General features: G+C 41.1%; 1 protein-coding gene across 1 annotated transcript in view; it reads left to right on the top strand.

Moving 5' to 3' along the window:
• Positions 1-239: 239 nt before the first annotated feature.
• CD36 (CD36 molecule) overlaps positions 240-27,957 on the top strand; it is a 72,695-nt gene continuing 44,977 nt past the window's right edge. The window contains exons 1-4 of the mRNA XM_040343454.1: positions 240-405; positions 6,867-7,024; positions 9,394-9,538; positions 25,783-25,959. Of these exons, the coding sequence (XP_040199388.1) occupies positions 286-405; positions 6,867-7,024; positions 9,394-9,538; positions 25,783-25,959 (600 nt within the window). The 5' untranslated portion in view covers positions 240-285. The remainder of the gene's footprint in view (positions 406-6,866; positions 7,025-9,393; positions 9,539-25,782; positions 25,960-27,957) is intronic.

Raw genomic sequence — 27,957 nt, 5'->3', positions numbered from 1 at the left:
ACACAAACTGGATACTGTTTTTAACCACATATGCTATGACTGTATACTGTACCTTTAAAAATCAATGTAACAAAGTAAACTATTGTGTATGGAAAACCTATTATCTTATCATAGACTTGTGGTTTCTTGAACTTTGGTCCATAATAACAGATATCATTTTCTTTATCACTGTAGTTACTGGTAATGGGGGAGTTATCTATCATGGTACAAAAATTCACTATATAAAGGACTGATGCCTTTCAGTTTGTCTCTCTACCCTGTTTGGATTCACTTTAACAAAACAACATGTGCTGCAATAAAACATGCTGGCTAGTAGTGGGATCTGTGGTAGGAGGACTACTGGTTATCCTTGGAGGAGTCTTGTTTCCTGGGGGAGATTTAATCATTAGTAATACAATAAAAAAGGTACAGTATGCCTATTATTTCTTCCTATTCCAACACTTGGTGATATAGCAAACATCCTGCGTGATATAAATATTAACAGCTTTCTGCTAACTGGTACCTACAAATACCAGTACATGAAACCTCTTGATAACTATTTGTATTAACTGGATCCAGGGTTTACAATATAATCTGTCTTAGTTTTAAATCATCATTAATTCTGTGATCATTTAAAGTATTTAAAGAGTAGCTGTTTTTTTTGTAAATGATGGGGAGGATTTACTAAAATTGGAGCATGCAAAATCTGGTGCAGCTTCTCCATAGAAACCAATCAGCTTCCAGGTTTTATTGTCATATATTTATTGAGCAAGCTGGTTAGAAGCTGATTGACTACCATGTACGTCTGCACCAGATTCTGAGTTCTCCAGTCCTAGTAAATCTCTCCCGATGTGTACTTACTGCCTAATACAATAAGGGCAATGGGGTAGATTTACTAAAACTGGTGCACTCAGAATCTGGTGCAGCTATGCATGGTAGCCAATCAGCTTCTAACCTCAGATTGTTCAATTAAGCTTTGGCAATAAAACCTTGAAGCTGATTGGTTTCTATGATGAAGCAAGCCTGATTTTTCTCCCTCCAGCCCAATGTTTCTTCCTAACCCGCAGCTGAGTTAGGCTCAGGCAGAGGAGTCAGGTCGGTGACTGAGACCCCTGGTAAGTGTATATGTTGGTGGAGGCTCACTGAAGTTGATTTTGTCTACATTACACCTGGTGGAGTGTAATGGCGGTGAGTGCATAATTGAACTGTGTTTAACATCTGGTAGATCATTTATGCACAGTGGATACCTATTTTATGTCAAGGACTGTGTTCACATCACATTCTTGGACTGTATCATACATTTTTGGATTTTTTTTAATTACATAATGAATTAATCACTTTATAGCGCTGCACCCATAGGTTTTTGTTTGTTATAGAGGGAGTTATGAATGAATGAATGAATGAAAAACTTATATAGCGCGGCACATGCGAACTGAATCGCCTCTGGGCGCTTGATGTTTCGTGTCTCATGACATCAAAAGAGCAGAGTTTTAATCTGTTTTCTGAAAGTCAGGTGGTTTTCCTCCAACCGAACGCTGGTTGGTAAAGCGTTCCATAGTGTTCTATAGTTATATAGTCACACTTTTTGTGCTAGCATCTGTATATCTTTTAGCGCTCACTTTATCTATCTATCTATCTATCTATCTATCTATCTATCTATCTATCTATCTATCTATCTATCTATATATATATATATATATATATATATACACACACAGTTGTATTCAAAATTATTCAACCCCCACTGAAATTGATTTTGATCATCCTGTCATCCTGCTTACAATTAAATCAAAGAGGCACATGTAGGTCAGACAAATATAACATAACATTTATAATGAAATAACCACAAATGTCTTTTCTGTGCTCACATCATTATCAGTTTTATTCAACCCCCAATTGACATTCAATCTTAGTACTTAGTACAACATCCTTTTACAGTTATAACAGCGTTTAAACTTGAAGCATAGCTTGACACAAGTGTCTTGCAGCGATCTACGGGTATCTTCGCCCATTCGTCATGGGCAAAAGCCTCCAGTTCAGTCACATTCTTAGGCTTGCGCACTGCAACTGCTTTCTTTAAGTCCCACCAGAGGTTCTCAATCGGATTTAAGTCTGGTGACTGCGATGGCCACTCCAAAATGTTCCAGCCTTTAATCTGCAACCATGCTCTAGTGGACTTGGAGGTATGCTTGGGATCATTGTCCTTTTGAAAGGTCCAACGTCTCCCAAGCCTCAGGTTTATGACGGACTGCATCACATTGTCATCCAATATCTCCTGTACTGAAGAGAATTCATGGTACCTTGCACACGCTGAAGCTTCCCTGTACCTGTAGAAGCAAAACAGCCCCAAAGCATGATTGACCCCCCGCCATGCTTCACAGTAGGCAAGGTGTTCTTTTCATCATAGGCCTTGTTCTTCCTCCTCCAAACATAGCGTTGATCCATGGGCCCAAACAGTTCTAATTTTGTTTCATCAGTCCACAGAACACAATCCCAAAACTTCTGTGGTTTGTCCACATGATTTTTGCATACTGCAGTCGACTCTTCTTATTCTTTGAAAACAGCAAGGGGGTGCGCCTTGGAGTTCTGGCATGGAGGCCTTCATTACGCAGTGTGCGCCGTATTGTCTGAGCAGAAACTTCAGTACCCACATCTGACAAATCTTTTGTCAGTTCCTCAGCAGTCACAAAGGGACTTTTCTCCACTGTACGCTTCAGGTAGCGCTCAGCAGTCGAAGTCAGCATCTTCTTTCTGCCACGACCAGGTAGCGTTTCAACAGTGCCCTTTGACTTGAATTTGTGAATGATGCTTCCTATGGTGTCTCTTGGTATGTTTAACATCTTTGCAATCTTCTTATAGCCATTGCCCTTCCTGTGAAGAGTAATCACCTATTCTCTTGTCTTCCCGGACCATTCTCTTGACTTCACCATGTTTGTAACCACACCAGTAAATGTCTAGAAGGAGCTGAGTATCACAGTCATTTTAAAGCTGCCTGATTGGTGCTTATTAGGCTTTATTGCTGCTCCCTGACATCCACAGTTGTTTTCAATACCTGATTGAAAACACTTCAATGAACCTCTGTTCTAGTCTTTAAGGGGTTGAATAATTGTGTAAATGAAGAATTCACAAAATAAACATTTACTACTGTATTACACAACCAATTGATGTAATTTTAGTTGCATATGGTTCTTTAAGAAGTCCTTGTAGGATTTCATTCTGAATACAATTACAAATGTACACTAAATTCCCTAAAACCCTTTACAGCATTGGGGGTTGAATAATTTTGAACACAACTGTATATATATTTTGCAGTTATTCCTATGGCTGTGTTACATTATTATAATTTAAATAGCATTATTGTAGAGTGCATTTAAATAAAATACAACATACCTCAACCCTTAAACATATGTGTATTATTTCAGTGTTAACTGAATATTTAATTTATGATTTTCATATGAGTTATTTAACATTTAACAGACTCCGTACCTTATAGGTACTATTTAGTCTTCTTTTCTTTTCTTGTTTAAACATTTTATTAAGCGAGAAAATCAATGCATCACTTTAACAGCAGATTGTGCAACCGTGTACAACAATCGTCTCCGCACAGGGAGCAATATCATATAATGGTACCTGGGTTGTGGTTGCCTAGTACAATACAAAACAAGTCGTAGCGTTATTGACAACATTAACTCTTGGTAAATAACATTGAAAATGTTCATATATTCATATATTAAAGATATCAAGACTAATAAGAAAGGCGGTGGGTATCCTTTCCTCCTCAGCCATAGCTTGGGGTTTTGATGGGACAGATAGCCCCCTTAAAGATAACAGTGTAGTAGATGGGGGGGAAGAGAAGAGGGGATTAGGGTGGGTAGGTTCTCTAATTTATAGCACTCAGGAATGTGAAAAAGAGAGGTCAGGCTGCAAAGGCTCCATTAAGGTTGTATCAAAATAACGAGGTAATTAAACATCGATCCAAGGCTGGCATACTCTCTGGCACTTATGGACTCTGTAATGTAGAGTTGTCTCAATCTTAGCATGGACCATCACCTGTCTAATCTTATGTTTGGTTTATGTTTGGTTGCCAAGACTATTTAGTCTTTTAATACATAGAAAATAATTACCACTATCTTGGAGTAGCCAAATTAGTAACAACAGAGGTAACAGTAATAGCAGCTAATAGCAGCAATGGTAGTTGTAGTAGTAAATGTAATTATACTAACAGCAGTGAAAATGAAGATCTAGAAATCCAGCTCAGTTTAACCTTTTTACTCAATTCATTCCTTCAAGTAATGCACCCCATTCTATCTTTACTTTACTTTATTAAATAAAAAAAATAAATGCACATGGGGTTGTTTACAAAAAAATGTTTGACAGTGGTCACATACAATATACATAAGCTAACAATAAATTAGTGAGGATTACACCTACCATACACATGAATAGACTTGGGCAAACTGTGAAGGAGCTCTGAAGGAAAGAAAATCCAGCACAGTGGGGTTAATTTTAAAAAAACAGAAATAGACTGTTCAATTAGCATTGGAGATTGAGCTGTGCAAAGACATTTTCCTCAAAGCTTAGTGAATGTAGTGCAGTTTCACTTTGCAAAAAATACCAAATCAGGTGCAAGTAACATACTGTAAAAAGCATTTTTACTTACCCATAATTGGATGAATGGATGTTGGAAGTCAGCAGAGCCTCACCTCATTCGCTCAGAAAGTGCAATTTCCTTTGTAAAGTGAACAGTGCCTGTTGGCCTTAGTAAATCAACTTTATTTTGTTTCATTGGCAGTTATGGGGATGCAATAGGTACTTCCTAAAAATTGTCTTTCTGTGCTGTTCTTACATAGGCCCCATACACACGATAGAATCCATCCGCAGATAAATCCCAGCAAATGGGTTTCTGCGGATAGATCCTATGGTGTGTACACGCCAGCGGATCTGTTTCCGCGGAGAAATCTCCTCTGGGATGGATTCCAGCAGATCGGATATTTGCTGACATGCACAACAAATCCATCTGCTGGAATCCATTCCAACGGATGGATCCGCTCGTCTGTACAGACTTACCGGATCCATCCGTCCAAAGGGATTCCCCGCACGCGTCGTAATGATTTGACGCATGCGTGGAATTCCTTATATGACAGCGTCGCGCCCGTCGACGCGTCATAATAGCGGCGACGGCGCGACGCGTCATCGCCAGAGGATTTCAGCGCGGATTTCAATGAGATGGTGTGTACACGCCATCGCATAGAAATCTTCTGAAATCCTTGAGAGGATTTATCCGCGGATACGGTCCGCTGGACCGTATCTGCGGATAAATCCTCTCGTGTGTATGGGGCCTTAGAGTCACATGCAAATAGCTGCAGTGCTGAAAAAAAATAAAGAAAGCATCTTTAGCCACTTCAATACAGGGCACTAATACCCCCTTCCTCCCCAGACAAATTTTCAGCTTTTAGTGCTCTTGCATTTTGAATGCCAATTACTCAGTCATGCAACACTGTACCCAAGGTGGTATTTAATCACCACTGGGTGAGCAAAAAAGTCTGGAAAAAAAAAACACTTTTGTCATAAATTTGGGCCAAAATGTATACTGCTACACATCTTTGGTAAAAATAACCCAAATTAGTGGATATTATTTAGTCTGTGTGAAAGTTATAGAGTCTACAAGCTATGGTGCCAATCATTGAAAATTGATCACACCTGATGCACTGATGGCCCATCTCATTTCTTGAGGCTCTGAACTGTCAGGACAGTACAATTATCCCCCAAATGACCCCTTTTTAAACAGTAGACAGTCAAAGGTATTTAGTAAGAGGCATGGCGAGTTTTTTGAAAGTGTAATTTTTGCCCACAATTCTAGGAATCCTAGAAATTATAATTGTATTTATTTTTTTACACAAAATTGTCATAATAACAAATTATTTCTTACACACAGCAGATGCATACTTCCAATTACACCCCATAATACATTCTGCTAATCCTCCCGAGTTTGGCAATACCACCTTTGTCAGACTTTTTTTTACAGCCTGGCTACATAGAGTGGTCCAACATGCAGGGAGCACCGTCAGGTGTTCTAGGAGAATCAATTACACATAACATTTCCTAACAACCTATTACACTTTTGATGAACTGTTGATAAGCCGGCAAAGGTGCCGGGTCAGATGCCGGGCTCCTTGACGGGACAGGAGAGCCTGAAAGGCATCTGAGGGTAGCAGGAGGGGGGACCCCCTTCCACTTCCTGTAAAAGCAATCCTGCAGCTAATTAGCTGCTAGGATTATTTTTACTTGTTAGAGTTGATTACTGTTTGGACTCTTTGGTGTTTTCAGCGCTGCAAGTTTTATTTTATTTGTATTATTTTAGAGGAACATAAGGGTTATGGACTGGCCTAGTCCAAGCTCTGATTTAAATCATATTAAAATGTTGTGGGGTGCAAATATCTTGAAACTGAATGAAATTTACATAGTTGAGTGGTAAATTCCAGACTAGTGGACAGCAACGCAAAACACATATCTGCTAACAGGGCAATACCACCTTCTTTTACAGATTATTTTGTTAAATGAATGACTGAAAAGAAAAATAGTTTTATGTATTTTTATTCAATTATATTGCATGGATTAAAATTAGAACCTAGTGTTTGCTTGTTTAAATATCTGTCAAGTCAACAAAAAAGGCAAACATTTCTACGGGGTGTACTTACTTTTTATATGACTGTAAATCAGGTACTCCTCTGTAACCTACACATTTTAGAAAGTGATGTGGTGTGTTTCACTCAAAATACCCCCAAAAGTCAGTAGGTTGAGAACTGGAGATCGGTATTGAAAGTCATTTATTCTTATCTTGATTTATTAAACATCTCATCTCAGTATTTGTTATTTTTTTGTATTAGGAAGCTGTCATCGAGGAAGGAACTATTGCTTATGACAACTGGATCGTACCTGGAAGTCCCGTCTATAGATATTTTTGGATTTTCCATGTTACAAATCCAGATGCAATTTTAACAGGAGGAAAACCACATTTAGAACAAAAGGGACCTTATGCATATTTGTAAGTGTGTGTGTGTGTGTGTGTATATATATATATATATATATATACACACACAATGTTGTACTTCATATTTGGGCAAGCTGACAGTGTCTCTGTAAGGATGCAATGGGCTTTAAATGACACTCTTGTCATCTATTCAGGAATTATTCTTGTGCCAAAAACAGCCACTCATTAGCCTCATTATTTTACCTTTTTTTTCAAAGAAAGAGAAAAACAGACAGCAAAAAAAGAGTGAAATAAAAACGAAATTGACAATGCACAAAAAGAAAAAACAAAAAAACACAAAGAACAATAAAATGAAATGGACTAAACTGCTATAAATACACAAAAAAAGTAGTAGATGTTTTGTGCAACTGAAAAAAATGTGTGACAAATCACGATGAATGTCCTCAGTGAGTGAGTGATCAGCTCATTCCCATGGTCTCATTCCTTGTTCGTAGTTAGTACTATATATATATACACAGCCCTCAAAAATCCACTCGCATTTTGCGAGTGAATTCTGAGGTCTGGCGAGGAGGGGCTGCCTGGGAGTCGGGGGGGGGGGGGGCGAGCAGTGAGGGTGTTTTTGTTTTCATTTGTTTTTATTCAAAGTTTTTTAAGAAACACAGATATACTTTACATACATTTCCAAAAAACATACACAGAAAAGGATCACATTTAAAATACAAACAACATTACATATACATGAATAGCAAAAATAACTACATTACCAACATGGGTCTATCCTATACTTCCTAATCTTTCATCTCTTTTTCCTTTTCCTTTCCCTTTATCTCATGTGGTTAAGGTGCCTTCAGTGAGGGTGTTTTAAATGGGAGTCCTGCTCCCAGCGATCACCGAGAGAGGGGGAAGAGAGAGAGAGCCGCCTAGGTGTTAAGAGCGCAGCGGGGGAACAGAGATAACTGCTTTCATTTCAATAGCCGTGTTCCCCGCCGCTCGCTGTCATATATAGCCCCGCCCCCTGGTCCTGGGACTTTGATTGACAGATCACCCGTCACTGGGATTGGACGGGTGATCTGTCTATCAAAGTTCCCCAGCCAGGGGGCAGGGCTATATATGACGTTGCGCGGCGGGGCTATTGAAATGAAAGCTGTTAGCACTGTGTTCCCCCGCTGCACTCTCATCACCTGGACGGCTCTCCTGTTCCTCGGCTCCACAGGTAGGCTACAAGGTCGACACAAGGCACCATGGTGCAGGGTGGGCACACGGCTGCAAGGTGGGCACTGGGCACACAGCTACAAGGTGGGCACACGGCTCCAAGGTGGGCACTGGGCACACAGCTGCAAGGTGGGCACACGGCTCCAAGGTGGGCACTGGGCACACAGCTGCAAGGTGGGCACACGGTTGCATGGTGGGCACACGACTGCATGGTGGGCACACGACTGCATGGTGGGCACACGACTGCATGGTGGGCACACAACTGCATGGTGGGCACTGGGCACACCACTGCAAGGTGGACACAAGGCTCCATGGTGGGCACTGGGCACACAGCTGCATGGTGGGCACACGGCTCCATGGTGGGCACTGGGGACACGGCTGAAAGGTGGACACAAGGCTCCATGGTGGGCACATGGCTGCATTGGTGGGCACACGACTGCATTGGTGGGCACTGGGCACATGGCTTTGTTGGTGGGGACACAGCTGCATTGGTGGGCACACAGCTGCATTGTTGGGCACTAGGCACAAGGCTGCATTCGTGGGCACAAGGCTGCATGGTGGACACACGCAGCCTGCATTGGTGGGCACGGATACCGTTGTTGTTAATATTTATTTTAATAACTTATTTCTGCATAATACATTTCAGTGTCATTTTATGAGAGCATGTTTAGGGGTGGAATTAGGGGCGGGCTGGGTGGGAGAACTGGTGGCGAGTAACCCTTGAGGCCTGGCTAGTAGCTCAGGACTTGAAATTTTGAGCCCTGTGTGTGTGTGTGTGTATGTGTATATATATATATATATATATATATATATATATATATATATATATATATATATATATATATATATATATATATATGCTCATTCACTCAGATATCTTTCCATAAAAACAAGTTTTTAGACACAGTAGTGTGCCGAGTTTGGGTAAACACATACATTGACCAACTGAAATCCCTAGTGGAAACTTGGAGGCATCAACACTAGAAGCCTCCGTAAAACAAGCAGGGAATAGACCCATATATAACATACATGTTTTATGGCAACAAATAGGATTGGTAAGAAAACTATTGTAACTCATTTTAAAGTTAACGCAATCCACTCATTGTTTCATATTTCTACCCTGACTACTTTTTATAATGAAACTTACAGAGAAAACGACAGTATTTCTTTTAACTTCTCACTAATATGTATAAACATTTTTTCTTTTAAAGGGTCAGGCACGTAAAAAAGAGTAATGTGACACAGAACAGAAATGATACAGTGTCGTTTAATCAGCCAAATGAAGCCATCTTTCAACGGCATTTGTCTATTGGACCCGAAGAAGATACATATACAGTTCTTAATCTGGGTGTGGCTGTAAGTACGAACAATTAAAGAAGAACAATAGACAAAACTTTTTTCATTTGGATAGCATAGTGGAGATTTATAACACCTGTAAAAAAAATGTATCTGTGTCCCATTGGGGAGATTTATTTTCACTTTCTGCCCCATAACCAAACAGGAAGTAAGAGGATATCCCTGCAAATTAAGGGAAATCATTTTCAATGAGAACGATAAACATGACAAATAGAGAGGGTAAATCTCCCTAATGGAGCACAGATAACAATAAAAACCTGACAGGTGTTCTAATCCATTTCCACTCTGTCCAAATAAAAATAAAAATGAGCTTTTAGCTTTACTTTTAGTTACCAATGTAAAATGTTATACACACGAGTCCTTCAAAAAGTTTCCATACTTTTTTAAACTCTTTTATCAAGAATTTAAAAAACAAAATACATCAGTTTTACTAAACTTCAAGATCAACCGGTTTGCCAGGCAGACTAGTCACATGACACTCTCAGACACAATTAATTACTACTCCTCCAGTCCTCACCGTTTCCAATGAAAATATAAAAGTACAGGAACTTTTTGAAGACACCTCGTACAACAAATTTAGGAATTGCTTAGCACTTCAGATAGAGCTAATACTATAAGCAACACAGGGATAATTAGATGCAAATAACACTCATTTTAAAATTAAGGGATCAATTAATTTTTTTATAAAAAAACTAAAATAATCTGGCTATCGCCCAAGCAAAGTCCCCAATAGTATGCCCAGCTCTCTCTATCTCTTTAAACATATGGGACAGAATGATAAAATCTCATACATTTAAATCCGTGCATACTCCACTGGCCCCTATTTTGGGCAATGTAAACTTCTCAACAGCCCTTTGTTTGTCCACCATTCAAATGTTCTGGGGGTGAGGGCTGGGGTGAATAGCAGACCTATGTGACCATAAAGGTATACTGACAAAAAGGGTGTTAGGAGAGAAATACCAATTGCCGAACCTCAGAATACTTTAGATATACACAGATCACTAATTTCTTAAAAACCTTATTGCGGAACTCAGATATAACTACTATGGAATATGGAATATTTGGAATATTTGTGTATGAAATTTGATAAGATTAAAGAACATATCTCTGAATTATACACTGTTCTGAAGCACTCATCTGAAAAGCTAGAATACATGACAAGATAGGAAGCAGATCTCCAGGAGAGTATTGAGCTGGAATAATGGCATATGATAGCCCAGGAGGCCTCGACATCTATCATAAACACATTGCTGATAGAAGTAAATTATAAAATAATAATAAGTAGGGATGAGCAGGATGTTCGCGGCAAATGTCTACAGGACACTAACATGAAAAACCAAAAGTGCTCATTTTAAAGACTTATATGCATGGTATTGTCATAAAAGTGTTTGGGGACCCGGGTCCTGCCCCAGGGGACATGTATCAATGCAAAAAAAAGTTTTAAAAACTGCAATTTTTTCAGGAGCAGTGATTTTAATAATGCTTAAAGTGAAACAATAATAATTAACCCCCCTGACGGTAAACCCGAGCGTGACTCGGGGTTGGTTTTACATGTTAGGATCGGCAAACCCGAGTCACGCTCGGGCTGGACGGGCTTACCTTTCGCTGGATCCACAGGCTTGGTTTACTCACCTTGTCCCTGGATCCAGCGATGCCACCCGCTGTGTGAGCGAGCGGGACCTCCTCGCTCGATTCACAGTCCCCGTGTGCCGCCGATCTCCGTTCCCTGCGACGTTACGACGCACGGGGACGGAGAACGGCGCCAAATTCAAAAAAGTAAACAAACACTTTACATACAGTATACTGTAATCTTATAGATTACAGTACTGTATGTAAAAAATACACACCCCCCTTGTACCTAGTGGTCTGCCCAGTGCCCTGCATGTACTTTTATATAATAAAAAATGTCATTTCTGCCTAAAAACTGTAGATTGTCCAAAAGTGTCCCTTTATGTCAAAAATGGTTTTAGATCAGCTAGAAAACAGCGATAATAAATTATAATCACTTGCAGAAATGTGCAATAGCGATTTGCGGGGAAATTCGTCATAAAAAAAATAAAATAATGACAGCGACAATTCTGCAACTGCAAATTTCAGTGATTTTGAGTTGATTACATTATTGAATAATTTTTATTATAATTATATTATTATTTGTTATAATTATTTATAATTATTTATTATATTATAATTTATAATTTTGTTTTAAAAAAAATCATACCCGGGATGCCTACTAGACTCTTGCTTGGTTATTTCTAAAAATTACAGGCCTACAGTATAAAACGCCAATTTCCTTGCAAAATAAATGTACCGCTTTTGGTAGGTAATTCCAGACAGAATCATACCGCCAGGGAGGTTAAACATTCCTTTAAATATTGTGCCTGGGGGGTGTTTATAGTATGCCTGTAAAGTCGCGCATTTTTCCTGTGTTTATAACAATACCACAGCAAAATAACATTTTGCATTGATACATGTCCCCTGGGGCAGGACCCAGGTGTCCAAACACTTTTTATGGCAATAACTTGCATATAAGCCTTTAACCACTTGACCACTGGGCACTTAAACCCCCTTAATAACCAGACCAATTTTCAGCTTTCGGTGCTCTCACATTTTGAATGACAATTACTCAGTCATACAACACTGTACCCAAATGAAATTTTCGTCCTTTTTTTCACACAAATAGAGCTTTCTTTTGGTGGTACTTAATCACTGTTGGGTTTTTTAATTTTTGCGCTATAAGAGAAAAAATACTGAAAATTCGGTAAAAAAAAAAATGAATTTTTCTTTGTTTCTGTTATAACATTTTGAAAATTTTTATTTTTTCTTCATTCTTTTGAATAATGTGAAAGATGAAGTTACGCCGAGTAAATAGATACCCAACATGTCACCCTTCAAAATTGCACACGCTCGTGGAATGGCGCCAAACTTTGCTACTTAAAAATCCCCATAGGCAACGTTTTAAATATTTTTACTGGTTATATGTTTTTAGTTACAGAGGAGGTCTAGGGCCAAAATGATTGCTCTCACTCTAACATTCGCAGCGATACCTCACATGTGTGGCTTGAACACCATTTTCATATGTGGGCGGGACTTACGTGTGCGTTCGCTTCTGCATGCAAGCACACGTGGACAGGGGTGCTTTAAAAAATATATATATTTTATTGTTCACTTTACTTGTATTTTAGTTTGACACGTTTTTCCCGCAAAAAATAATAAATAACGGGTATTGCAGAGTATTGCGAGGTATTGCGGGGTATTGCAGGGTATTGCGGGGTATTGCAGGGTATTGCGGGGTATTGCAGGGGATTGCAGGGGATTGCAGAGTATTGTGGGGGACTGCACAGTATGGGGCAGGGATGGCTGAGCAAGGATGGATGGATGGCTAAATCTGTGACTGCATTTGTCACAGATACAGCCCACAGCACAGCTGCTGCATCCGCTCTCTCCCCTCTCCTCTCACACTGTACCGTTCGGTACAGAGAGGGGAGGGAGGAACCGGCGTCATCACATGACGCCGGTTTGTTAACAAGTGATCGCTCCGTCATTGGATCAGCTATCAGCGGCGCTTTACCATGATCCATGATGCGCGGGGCCTCTGGACCTCTGGACCCGGCGGTCACAGACACTCCTGTGTGCGTGCCCAAGGACGTCCTCCCAGAATTAAGGAACCACCTTGTAGGCGTATTTTGTCTATGAGGCGGTGATTAAGTGGTTAAAATTAGCAATTTTTTGCCTGTTCGCAAGTTCTGGTGCAAACCGAACCGGCTCATCCTTAATAATAAGATGGTACATGGTCCCGGCAAGACTGGTTACCTTTATTCAAGAGGCATCTCCCAAAAGTGGCTCTAGGCTTTGTGAGGCCTTAGGCAAAACATAGATATGATGCCCCACTCATAATAAAAATAATTCAAGCAATAAAAATGTATATATTGCATGGTACAGTGTACAATGAACTGATGGCAATTTACCCATGATCAGTCCTCAAGGATTCCAGCATGTCATTGGATCATATCACACTGGGGTATGCGCTGCAACACAAGCTCCCTCTGTATAGTGAACGTCACTTACTAGACAGCTCTACATTATGCCTACATTTTTACATTGCCTAACAAAGGCTGTAGATCCTTTTGTTAGAGAGAAAGAGAGAGAGAGGGGGGGAAAGAGAGGAGAGAGAGGGGAGAGAGAGTAGGAGGGAGAGTAGGAGGGAGAGAGAGGGGGAATGGAGAGAGAGAGAGGTGGAGGAGAGAGGGGGGAATATATGAGAGAAGGGGAAGAGAGGAGAGAGGGAAGAGAGATGGGGATAGAGAGAGGGAGAAGCGAGGAGAGGGGGAGAGAGAGAGAGAGAGAGAGAGAGAGAGAGAGGGAGGAGGAGTGGGAGAGAGGGGCAGAGGGAGAGAGAGGCAGGAGAGGTAAGAGAGATGGAGGGGGAGAGAGGGGAGGAGAAAGGGGGATATGAGAGAGGGGAGGAGAAAGGAAGAAGGGGGAGAGAGAGGGGTGGGAAGGGGGGGAGAGATGGGGAAGAGAGAGGGGGATGGGGATTAAGAGGGGGAGAGAGAGAGGTGGGAAGGGTGGGGGGGGTGAGAGATGGGGAAAGAGAGAGGGGGATGGGGATGAAGGGGGGGAAGAGAGAGAGAGAGGCGGGAGAGGAAGGGGTCAAATGGAAGAGGAGTGCTTTGCTTCGTGATGGACAGGGCGGTCATGCAGTATTGTCCCTGTCATCGGACTCACCCCAATCCCCCAAATTCATCAGACTACCGGCACTCAGGCACTCTGAGCGGCCTCTGCATTACTGGGGTGAATCCACAGCACACGTGGGGGGCAGGGCTTCACCAAGCAGTCATCACCGCAGTCTGCAGCTCATTAGTCTCCGCTCAGAGCATGGCGAGCAGTGAGATGGTTTTCCCTCCACTGGCCACGCCCACCTGTCAGCGTTCCAGCACACCTATCTGCAGGATGTGCAGAAGACAGAGCATTTTCTGCAGGCGGTGTGTGAGCTGACTCCAGCTTCGTCATAGATGACCTGTACAGGACAGGCTGACACTGCTCACCTCTCCTGTAACCACTGGTGCTTTTTTTTACAGGAATCATAGTGGCACGGGGGCCTCGTGAAAGAGATGAGAAGGGGGCGGGGGAGGGTGTTAGCAGACAGTGCAGAGTCCCGGTGTTCTAGATCGGCCCTGCCCATTCGTAAGTAGTACAATCCTATCCGATGCTGCGCTCTCCTCTCCCATTGTCAGGCAAATTAGACGGTTGCGAGGCCTCTGGTGTCTCCTCAGTGTTTCCGTGATTGCGGACAGGCGGGGACGATGTACCTATGTGTGGTGGCAGTACCCGAAGGTGAGGCGGTACTGGATTCGGGTGTATAACCTTATATACACTCTCACCAAGGTAAACCTTATCAAGTCCCCAAGACAGGCATTGCTAGGTAACAAAGTGGAATCGGCATCAAAACCCTAGAGACGTCTCATAGAGTTTATATTTACAGCAGCAAAAATAATAACAACAAAATTATGTAAATCGGCAGTTGTGCCATTTGACCAGCTCAAACACAAACTTTCCTGGATCATACTTAATGAACGTATGACATCAACCTTAACCACTTCCCGACCTCCTCATGTACATTTACGTCGGCAGAATGGCACGGACAGGCACATCAACGTACCTGTACGTGCCTGCCTAGACGTGGGTGGGGGGTCCGATCGGGACCCCCCCCGGTACATGCGGAGGTCGGGTCCGCTCGGGGAGTGATCCGGGACGACGGCGCGGCTATTTGTTTTTAGCCGCTCCGTCGCGATCGCCCCCCGGAGCTGAAGAACGGGGAGAGCCGTGTGTAAACACGGCTTCCCCGTGCTTCACTGTGGCGGCGCATTGATCGAGTGATCCCTTTTATAGGGGAGACTCGATCGATGATGTCAATCCTACAGCCACACCCCCCTACACTAGTAAACACATACACAGTGATCCCTAAATGTTACAGCGCCCCCTGTGTTTAACTCCCAAACTGCAACTGTCATTTTCACAATAAACAATGCAATTTAAATGCATTTTTTGCTGTGAAAATGACAATGGTCCCAAAAATGTGTCAAAATTGTCCGAAGTGTCCGCCATAATGTCGCAGTCATGAAAAAAAATCGCTGATCGCCGCCATTACTAGTAAAAAAAATAAAAATGCAAAAAAAACGATCCCCTATTTTGTAAACGCTATAAATTTTGCGCAAACCAACCGATAAACGATTATTGAGATTTTTTTTTACCAAAAATAGGTAGAAGAATACGTATCGGCCTAAACTGAGGAAAATTTTTTTTTTATATATATGTTTTTGGGGGATATTTATTACAGCAAAAAGTAAAAAATATTGCATTTTTTTCAAAATTGTCGCTCTATTTTTGTTTATAGCGCAAAAAATAAAAGCTGCAGAGGTGATCAAATACCACCAAAAGAAAGCTCTATTTGTGGGGAAAAAAGGACGCTAATTTTGTTTGGGAGCCACGTCGCACGACCGCGCAATTGTCTGTTAAAGCGACGCAGTCCCGAACTGTAAAAACCCCTTGGGTCTTTAGCCAGCATATTGGTCCGGGGCTTAAGTGGTTAAATGATAGAATGCAGCTGTTTGAAAAGGTCTGGGATCCTTGGATTCGGTATCTAACGGGGGACCCCCAAATTGCGCCAACATAGAGAGGCCGAAGGGGGGCGGGAACCAGGGAGCGAGGTCATTCTCTAAATCTTTACTCCTTTATTTCCCTTTCTATCTTTCTTCCTTCAAACTTAACCTTTTCTCTCTCTAACCCTACCTGAACTCTGACAAGATGATGAGGGTCACCTTATAGATGCCTGGAAACACCCAGAATGGGGATAACTTCCTTACCGGGGTCCTCACCTGAGGACTCAGGGATAGGGATCTCTCCATAAGGCTGGGTTCACACTACGGTTTTCCCGTCCGTCAGCTGCATGCGATTTATATGAAAAACCGTATGCGGCTGAAACGGACGGGAACGTATGGAACCGCACATATGTGCGTTTTCCATTGACGTTAATGTTAAAGAAAAAGTATGCGTTTGCCATACTGTTTTAAAAACGGCCGCAAAACCGTGGTTGAACACGGTTTTGCGTACGTTTAAAAACGTTTTGCCAGCAAATCGTACGCACCCGGATGCATCTGAGTGCATACGATTTGCAATGCATTGTCTATCTATACGTTTTCCCGTCCGGGCCCGTACGTTTTCAATACTGAAATCGTATGCGGCTGACGGACGGGAAAACCGTAGTGTGAAGCCAGCCTTAGAGTGAGTAGACTTCTGTTGGGGAAGCATCTGATAAATACTCAATAGATCCATACGAAATAGAGTGTTACAAGAGGATTGACAATATCTTGATAATGCTCCAGTAAAAAGGACGAATAAATATCGGAGTTACCCCATAGGAATATGGACCATGCTAATGCTATCATTGGCAAAGACCCCTAATTGAAAGAACATACCTAAAAAAAAAAAAAAAAAAATAGATTTTCAGTTTGCAAATATTTGTACTATAACAGAATAAGTTTTATATTTGATACTGTGTGTATTTACCACGAACACTTTTGCACATACAGTATTGTATTTTTAATGTGAAAAAATGTGTAAAACTTGAATTGAAAGAAAAAAACGTATAAAAAAAAAAAAAAAAAAACTTTTTGCAGGTAAAAAAATTTGCTTTTCTACACCGGAGTCTGTGAAGCATTGCATTTATGATCAGCAGATTGCAAATGTAATGACAGGTTTCTGCAGACTCTCAGTCCATTGTCTGCCTGTACATGGGAAGGCAGTTACAGAATTGCAGGAAGAAACAATTAACTAAGAGGATGCTCACCAGAGCCCTCACAGTCTATTGAGAAGTACAAGCCATCAGCTGTGTTGGCCAATGTTATTTGTAGTCTAGTCTTTCACATAACTCTTTGAATGAGTGACACAGCCTTGTGGGCGAGCTATGCACAGCCACGCTGTTTTTAAATTGTGTCTTCTGATGCGAGGAGAAGATCACAGGGAGGTGGGGTCAGGAGCTAGAACATGTTACATGTTCCACCCTAAATATGGTCAGGTATGAAGATGGCTTACTTTAGAAAAAAAAAAAAAAAGAAAAGAGGGCACACTGGCCTAGTGCATTATCCAACAAATATTTATTAAAATGATAAGGTAAATAAAACTACTCACAAGTATAGGTAGTATATGCTTGCACAAAGAGCCACTAAAGGCAACACTGTATCCTGGCCTAGGTTAACAAGGCTCAGACCTAGGGCAGTACTTTGCAGGGGGGCAGCATAGAAAGAGTCCCTGCCGGCTTATAGGGCGGACTGGGCTGAGGGGCAAATTAGTCCAGCGTCCCCATAAAGTGGCTGCAACTGTGGGGGGGGGGGGCTAATTTTGACTGTCCCATCATCCTGGACCACAAACCTTCCTCACTGTGCTATATGTTTTCTGATGCACCATTGGCATGGTTATATCTCCTAATGTACACGCGACTGGTTCGTCTGATGAAAACGGTCCGATGGACCGTTTTCATCGGACGAAATGATCGTGTGTGGGCCCCATCGTTTTTTTACCCATCGGTGAAAAAACTTAAAATTATCTGATGGTTAAAAAACCGATAGAAAAAAACGATCGTCTGTGGGGAAATTCATCGGTCAAAAATCCACGCATGCTCAGAATCAAGTCGACGCATGCTCGGAAGCATTGAACTTAATTTTTCTCAGCACGTCGTTGTGTTTTTTTAACTGATGGTGTGTAGGCAAGACTGATGAAAGTCAGCTTTATCTGTTAGTCCTCTCCATAAAATTATCAGAAATTTGTGCTTAAAGTAGAACTATAGGCAACACTTTATTTTTTAATTTTGGAATGAGCAATGGAGGGTTAAAGCCCCTGTCAGTTTATTTTTTACCATCCCTGTCCCATTGCAGAGATTTCCCTTCACTTCCTGCCCCATAACCAAACAGGAAGTAAGAAGAAATCTATGCAAATTAAGGAAATCCATTGCCCCCAGGCCCTCAGAACTAGGGTCCCAACTTAAAAAAATTCAGGGCGGATCTTAAACAAAGGGGTGTGGCCTTGACAGGAAGAGTTGGGTCATATTTAAATTAGGGAGGGCATGAGTTTAGTCAGTCCTAGGGCAGCACAAAACCTAAATACACTACTGACTAAAGGTAGCAACAAACTCCAAACAGAGCACTGGGCTCTGATGAAGAAGGAAAACCTTTAAAACGCTTCAGCAGCAGGTAGCCTGGTGAGGTCCCCCTCAAGCCGGAGGTTATGACAAAGTTAGGAGTTTGTTGCCACCTTTAGTGTCTCTTTGTGCAAGCATACTACCTACACTTGTGAGTAGTTTTATTTATCTCATCATTTTTAATAAATATTTGCTGGATAATGCATCGTTCGGGTCTCCAGCCAGCCAGCGGTCATGACCGCCAGCTGGTCGCTCAGGCCTCCTGGTGGGGCATGAGAGCCTGGGCAAACTGCGGAAGGCGGTAGATGGAGGGGGACATCCCTTACCAATGTTTGGGATAACAGCCGACTAGTTTCTTAGCCACATCAGTTGTTATCACAAAGCCGATCGCTGGCTCTAAAAAAACGGTACTGGGGGGTGATGCCTGTAGCTGCAGGCATCACCCCAGTACAACCCCTTCAAGCCAAGGCTGCATATTTGCTTTACGTCGGCAGGAAGGGATTAATATGCTTGTTTGAGCTGTTCTGTATTTAGTTAGGCATGTGTGACCCAAATTCAATTCAAAAATATTTTTTGTCCTAATTAACTGTGCACATGCCACGGGAGTCCATCGGACATAGGCACTTCAGTTCAGGGTGTCTATGCCTTGATTTGTAGTTAAGTTGATTGTTTTGATGACCACCAGGACAATGCACACATTTTGTGAGTTGGCATACAGTATAGTAATTGCCACCCTGTCGTAGTTTCATTTTTCTCTTGAGAGCCAGTAAGTATGTAATTTACCAGCCCCTTCCTTTTCTGAATGAACACAGTTGTGTTTACTATGCTTCAGTTTGTGAATGAATAGGAATGAATAGGAAGCCACTCAGCACAGAGCACTTCCCATTCAGTCACTGTTTAGTGCAGCTGAGACTGCAGAAAAGGGGATTGGGGAATCTGTCCTCAGTCCCTTTCTATGTCTCAAAAATCAGACATCAGGGGCATTTTTGACAGTTTGGTATCCTTGCCCTTGGCAGTAAATAACTTTTTTTCTGGTATGGGGGGGGGGTTGCAAAATAAGTATTTTCGCTAGGTGACAGAATGTCTGGCTTTGCCACAAAGGGGTCCTGCGTGACTCTGAAACGTTTCACTCTCCTTGTGTTGTGATCATGCAATAAATCATCCGTTTGAACACTATTCACGTCGTTCCATGGTGTGCTGGCAAAAATATCTACATTGTGATTTGAACCAGTTTCCAGCTGGTTGTTGCTGCAGCACCCTAATTTGAGAGCTCATCCAGGAATGTGTGTGTGATGGGAATATGAAGTAGAGGTTTGCCACTGGTCCCCTTTATTGTTTGTTTCATTATATGTATCTTTGTTTTCAGACCAGTTAAATCACACTCAGGGTCTTCTTTCTTTTCTCCTGATGGAAATTGAGCAGTCCTCTACAGCAGGGGTCCTCAACCCCCGGCCCACTACCGGGCCGTGGCGCTTCTGCAGCCGGGCCACGGGTGCAGGCGGCCGGCAAGGGAGATGCTGGGCTGCCGGTGTGCTGCCGAGAATTGTCCCCCGGCACATAATGCCCGCAGAACACCGGCATGAGAGCGCTGTGTGGATGGGAAAAAGCGAGCGGGCAAGCAGAGATGATATCTCTCTCTGCCCCCCCCACATCACCGCTCTTCCGCCCTCAAAGCCAGTGCCATGTCTGTGTCGGAGATGCAGCGGGGAGCAGAGAGATGACATCATTTCATACTGCCCGCATCACCGCTCTCCTGCAGCTCCTCGCTGTGTGAAACTTGCCGGTGCAGATTGCCTCTGAACAAGGGAAGGGAGACCAGATGCTATGCTTTATTGATCTGGTGACAGGCAACATGGCTAGTGACAATCCACATCTGGTGACAAGCAATGTGGCAGGTGGCAATCCACATCTGGTGACAGGCAATGTGGCAGGTGGCAATCCATATCTGGTGACAGGCAATGTGGCAGGTGGCAATCCACATCTGGTGACAGGCAATGTGGCAGATGGCAATCCACATCTTGTGGCAGGTGATGTGGCAAGTGACATTCCCCATCTGGTGACAGGCAACGTGGCAGGTGACAATCCACATATTGTGGCATGGCAAGTGGCATTCCACATCTGGTGACAGGCAACGTGACAAGTGACAATCCACATCTTGTGGCAGTAAGCGTGGCAGGTCATGTGGCAAGTGACATTCCGCATCTGGTGACAGGCATCGTGGCAAGTGACTATCCACATCTGGTAGCAGGCGCCAGTGGCAAGTGACACGTCAGGGCTTCCACTGATTCTACATTATGGTAAGTTGAACTATTTAATTTATTACTACAATGTAATAATAGAAAAAATGCGCTTCAATCACCCTGACACCATAACAAGCATGGTGCCGGGATGATTGAAGCGCTAACACCAGCCATTGCCCGAGAAAAATCGTGACCCCCCCCCCCTGGTCCTTGGCACAATTTTCTTCCACGCAGCCGGTCCCCGATTCCAAAAAGGTTGGGGACCACTGCTCTACAGTACAGGGGATCTGACTTGATTACATTATTGCCACTCTCCTAATCATTACTTTGAATGTTAAAAGCTGTGGTTATGCCTCCTCAGGGGACAGGTTCATGAAACCCTGCATTCATGGTATATTCTAAGACAGAATCATTCAACACAGAATTACTGTGGGGAACAGCTCTGAATTGGTGGTGGGGACTATTTCAAAGTGCAATGCCGCGTACACACGGCCGTTTTTAATGTCATGGAAAAAAAAAAAAAAGTTTTTCTCGACGTGATTCTTTTCAAGCCTGGTTGCATACACACGATCGTGAAAAAAAATGCTCGAGCAAAGCGCGGTGATGTACAACACGTACGACGGCACTATAAAGGAGAAGTTCCATTAGAATGGTGCCACCCTTTGGGCTGATTATGCAAATTTCCCTTCTCATAACTTGCTTCTGAGCATGCTCGTTTTTTTCCCCGTCGTTACACACGACCATATTTCACGACAATAAAAATGACGTCGAAAAAATGCTCTAGAGCAGTGATGGCGAACGCGTGGCACACGTGCCGCTGCCGGCACGCAGAGCCATTTCTGTGGGCACGCCATGAAGATCAAGAAATTACACCGAAAAACCATTGAATCGCCATGGGGTAGATTGGGGGGTATGTGATCGAGAGTCCTAAAAAAGGATACAGCACCTCATCCCAAAATAGATTCAAAGGAGGGGAATTTTTTGGAAGAGTTGGGGGGATTATTGCGGTGCGATGAAGAAAACCAGACAAAGTATGTATGTATATATAAAAATATATAAAAAAGGTTTATTCATTCAATTTTTACAAAATATAGTAATTCAATATACAGATAGTGCATAAATTATTTTGTGGGAGCAAGATCTAGAAATAATTTTTTCGATCAGGTCGACCCTACTAGTTTCGCCTCTTGGCTTCTTCAGGGGAATTAGGACAAGATCGTCTCTCTAGATTACTCTAAAGAGATGAAAAAGAATAAAACAATTTTAACATATGCATACATTATAAGCTCTAAAAGAACTTCGATTATATATGTTCAACAAAACATGTCATGTATATAGAGTACAAACAAAAGTTTGGCTGGGATCTCTGGCGGGGCAAGAGAAACCAAAGTTCATAGGAGCAAATGCGCATATATCCACAGCCTGGTAGCAGCCAATGCTGTTCAGCCCATGAGAGGGGGCTGTCAGCAAAATTCCATAGGTAGGAGAAATAAAACCTACCCTAGCATTGAATCGCCACAACGCACCCGCAAACAACATCTCCCACGGTTCTCTGGGCTAGCGGTGACGCGTCGGAGTGGGTGTGACACAGAATAGGCCCACAGAGGTGACGTGCATGCGTGTGAGAACGCAAATCAAATTAAAAAAGCTGTCTCATCCACACCGCCCATACAAATCAGTGCTGACATGCTGGACGCGACCGGGAGAACATGCTGAGAGACCTCTAGACGTGCGGGAATGTGCTGCCGGACTCGGAACAAGGTGAGACAGGAATTATCTTAAAAAAGGCCTCATTATTAGTGTTATTGGGAAACATTTCACCCACCTCATTGTGCCTCAGTATAGGTGTCATTTGGAAACCTTGTGCTCCATCATTGATGTTATTTAGCCTCATTATTAGTGTCATTGGGAAACATTTTACCCCCCCTCATTGGTGTCATTGTGCCTCATTTGGAAACCTTGTGCCCCATCATTGCTGTTATTTGGCCTCATTATTAGTGTAATTGGGAAACATTTTACCCCCCTCATTGGTGTCATTGTGCCCCATCATTGCTGTTATTTGGCCTCATTATTAGTGTAATTGGGAAACATTTTACCCCCCTCATTGGTGTCATTGTGCCCCATTATTTGGCCTCATTATTAGTGTCTTTGGGAAACATTGTGCCTCATTATTGGTGTCATTGTGCCTCATTATTGGTGTCATTGCATGTGTCAGGTAGGTGAGTGCATGTGTCAGGTAGGTCAGTGTATGTTGCACAGTGCATTCTGAGCACAATGCATTCCTGAACCCTGCATTCTGAGCAAATCTGTCAGAATCTTACGTTTTTAGTCTCTTAGGGCTCATTCAGAGAGGATGTTCAGTCCCATCCTCTGTACAGAGCCGCTGGTAGGTTTAATTCTGTGTTGGCACTTTAAAAGAAATACGTTGGTTTTGCGTCGCGGTTTGGGCACTCGGGCTCAAAGGTTCGCCATCACTGCTCTAGAGCCTATACACGATCGTTTAATGACCAATTAAAAAAATTGCATTTTTCTCATCATGAAAAACGGTGGTGTGTACGCGGCATAAGGCTTTAAAGAGGAACTGGAACTTCCGCTCATTTGTCTCCTTCCCCCTCTGGTGCCAAATTTGGCACCTTTCGATGGGGAGGGGGGAGAGGATACCTGCCTTTGACAGGTATCCTGTCCCCACTTCCAGGAGTCTCGGTCGCTGACATCAGCGCAATGGCTCCCTCCTCCTCCCTCCTCTTTCCTCCACCGCCGGGCCAGTAGGAGAGCGCAGTGCGTGCCTCGCGCATGCGCAGTAGGGACTCGGCGTGAAGTTGTAATGCTTCATTACTAGGTTCCCTTACTGGCAATGGTGACGGCAGCACCCGACAGCTGATAGAAAAATCAGCTGCGGTGCAGACATCGCTGGACTCCAGGACAGGTAAGTGTCCTATTATTAAAAATCAGCAGTTGCAGTATGTGCAGCTGCTGGCTTTTCCTTTTTTCAGCAGTGGGCAGACCTCTTTAAGTTAAGTCTGTTTTTTTAGTAAATCAACCCTACTATGTCATATTTTATTTAGACTATATTCACACTAGCGAATGTTAGACATGTGCAGAACAAAAAATTTGTTTTGTTTCGATTCATTATTTATATAAAAAAAATTGTTAAATTTGTTTAATCTGTTTAATTCATTTTCAAAATTTTTGTTTCTTTGTACTCAAAACGATTTGAGTTTTCGAATTCTAATCGTTTTCCAATTTCCAGAGAATAAAATAGAATAGAAAATAAAGGAATAGAATAGAAAAAAATATAACAGAATAGAAAAGAATATAACTTAAAAGAAAATAATATAATATAATAGGGTAAAACAGAACAAAATAGGAAATAAAATAAAAAAAGAATCAAATGAAATAGAATAGAATGGAAAGGAATATAATATAATAAAAAAGGAATAACATTAAATAGAAAGTTTATAACCATCTTCTGAAATTTGAATAGAATATAATTAAAAAAACAATAGAATATAAATAATATAATAATTTTTCAAAATTCAAATAGAATCAATTCAAATTTGAATAAAATAGAAAAGAATAGAGTGGAAAAGAATAGAAAAATAACACAATAGTAGAAAAAACAGAATAGAATGAATATATCTTCCTATTCTAATCTATTATTTTCTATTCTATTCAAATTAATTATATTTATATTTTGGGAAATGGTTATATTCTTTCTATTCTATTGTTTTTTAATTATATTATTTTTCTATTTGTTTATTATTTTCTATTCCATTACATTTTATTTTCTATTCTATTCGTTTCTATTTGTTTCTATTCTATTCTTTTATATTCAAATTAAAATTGATTCTATTCAAAGTTTGAATTTCAGAAGATGATTATATTCTTCGTATTCTATTCTGTTGTTTTGTTTCTATACTATTCTGTTATTTTCTATTCGATCCTTATCTATTTTTTTTCTATTCTATTTAAATTTGAATTGATTCTTGAATTGATTCTATTAGAATTTTGGTAAATTGTTATATTCTTTCTATTCTAGTCTATTGTTTTTTTTAATTCTATTCAGTTCTTTTTTAATCTTTTTTTCTATTCTATTATTTTCCATTCAATTTTTTCTTTTGTATTCAAATTTTATCTATTTGAAATTTGAATCTCAAAAGATGGTTATATTCTTTCTGTTATTCTATTCTATTTGTTTCTATTATATTCTAGTATATTCATCTTTTATTTTCTATTCTATTTTGTTCAGTTTTACTCTATCATATTCTATTCTTGTTTTCCTGTTATATTCCTTTGTATTAATTTTTTTTTCTATTCTATTCCTTTATTTTATATTCTATTTTATTATGTTTGGAAATTGGAAAACTATTCAAATTTGAAAACAAATTCAAATACTTTTTCTAATTCGAATTTGAAAACCTTTTTGATTTTGAATTTGAAAACTATTCGTATTCAAAAAGTATTTGGAAACAATTTGTTATTTTGGATTTGTTTAAATTCGGTACTATTGTAATTCGGGTACATCAGAATTTCCGCAAATCAAAAATGTATTTGAATTTCAATTCGAAACGAACCGCACATGTTTAGCAAATATGCCCGACAACGACTATATGCAAGAACCCCATCGGGGGAGTTCCTGGTGATTAGCCATGTTAGGCAAAACCGTTGAAGTAAAATGATATATTATTATTGAAAAAAAAATGCATTTCTACACTTTCACTATTTCTACTTTAAAATCATTAAATTAATGAATTGCCATATACTGCTCGATTTCTTTTTACTGATCACCTACTATTATTTTTGCACATCAGGCTGCTCCAGGCATTTTTCCGTTATTGGGAATGATAAACGATGCCATAAAAAATTCCAATTCATCGTTGTTTCAAGTCAGAAGTGTGAAGGAGTTACTGTGGGGCTACAGAGATCCATTCTTGGAAAAAATACTAGGTGGCATCTTACCAGATAAAACCACTGGAGTATTCTATCCGGTAAGTATAAAACTAGTATATCACAAAACATCAAAAATGATGATAAAGCTATACAAAGGTCTAAATGCAAGTGTAATATTTATCACATATTTATTTGTGGTTCCTCAGACCAATGATTCCACGTTCATTTAATAAGTCCCCTCTTGTAAATTCTTCTATTAGTTCCAAAATTAAGCAAGCAAATTCAAGTAAGTTGTAGAACAAACTCAGGTACATTTTTAAAGCTTACACATTACTGTTTCTATCAAAACTATTGTCACCTTTGCCTGTGTGTATATGTTCACACTTATGTAGGTGTGTCAGTGTGTGTTTATGTGCGTTTTGTAGAGTCATGATAAGGGGAGCCCTTTCTTTTTAATGGGCTGCCCTATACATGAAAACACATTTTAGTAGGACATCACTTTAGCAAGGTGGGTTGGGGTGCCATTAAGAGTTAATGACTCCACCACACCTGCAAATGAAATGCATGTTTTTATACACTGCAGGAAAATGCACAATTTTGCATGCGTTACTACATTGCACAAATGTGAACCTGGCCTTAGACACCAGTCTAACATCATTCCTTAGCTGTATGCATACCTCCCAACTTTTTGAGATGGGAATGAGGGACACCTATCCGCAAAAGTATGCGGGCATAAGACACACCCATTGCCACGCCCCTTAAAGGAGAATTGTACAAAAAAAACTAGAACTTGGTTGAACCCAAAATGCTTTTTTTTACCACTACTATTCCTTTATATTGGCTCTTAGAATTTACAAATGCAGCAATTTTAGAAATCAGATGAAATGCTTTGCGCTGGAAAACACTTTTTAATCGATAAAAGGTGCATTTTATATACATCTATATAGATCAGACCAAAATGAGGGACAGATGAGAAGAACAGAGGGACAAACGGGCATTTCTCGAAATCAGGGACAGTCCCTCGAAATCAGGGACAGTTGAAAGCTAGGCTGTATGCACTTCAACAAAGGTCACACGAAAATGAGTGATACACATATTTATCCCTCCTGTGCATAAATTTTGCAACAGAACTGAAAAAAGGTTTGATGCTGTTATATTTTATGAGGTCTGCCTTGAAAATAGTGGGCAACCCTGAAGCAAGTTGCTTCCTACTAACTTACTCTATTATCTTTTATAGAACTCGGGTTCATAACAAGCTCTTGATTTTTTTGGACAAGCAGTGGGACAAGGCAGGGATGGGTTTTGTTTTTTATTGTGTACTTTACAGTGTTAATTTTGGCAGCAAATTTCTATTTCATTTTAGGCCCCTTTCACACTGGGGAGGGAGGTGTGGTGGCGGTAAAGCGCTTCTATTTTTAGCGGCGATTTACCGTTAGAATTGCGGCAGTATTCGGCCGCTAGCGGTGCGGTTTTACCTCCGCTAGCGGTCGAAAAAGGGTTAATACCAACCGCGATGTGCCTCTGCAGAGGCGCATTGCCGGCAGTATAGCCACGGTTTCTCATTGCTTTCAAAGGGAAGGAGCAGTGGAGAAGCGGTGAACACCCTGCTCCTTTACCGCTCCAAAGATGTGGCTAGCAGGACTTTTGGAGCGGTCCTGCTAACGCACCCCTCCAGTGTGAAAGCCCTCTGGCTTTCACACTGGAAAAACGGCAGTCGCTGTTTCGGATCTGTTTGCAGGTGCTATTTTTAGCGCAACAGTGCCTGCAAACCACCCCAGTGTGAAAGGGGTCTTAGGACTTAAATAGCATTTTAGTTTTAGTCCCATTTTAGTCTTCTGCAATTGTTTAGTTTTATTTAGTCGACTAAATCTCCAGGACATTTTAGTCTACTAAAATCTCCAGTACATTTTAGTCGAATAAAATAATTTTAGTCGACTAAAACTCATTTTATTCATCTAAAATCTAATGGGTGTAGTTAAATTGTAATGCATTCTTTAAGCATTTCTCTACAATTTCCAGTTTTTAGTTTTAGTCTTATGCCGCGTACACACGATCGTTTTTCGGCATGAAAAAAACGACGTTTTACAAAAATGTCA

Source organism: Rana temporaria, chromosome 3 (assembly GCF_905171775.1).
Source record: "Rana temporaria chromosome 3, aRanTem1.1, whole genome shotgun sequence".
Classification (NCBI taxonomy): domain Eukaryota; kingdom Metazoa; phylum Chordata; class Amphibia; order Anura; family Ranidae; genus Rana; species Rana temporaria.
The sequence above is the reverse complement of the archived record's forward strand: the minus strand, read 5'-3'. Positions and strand labels throughout refer to the sequence as shown.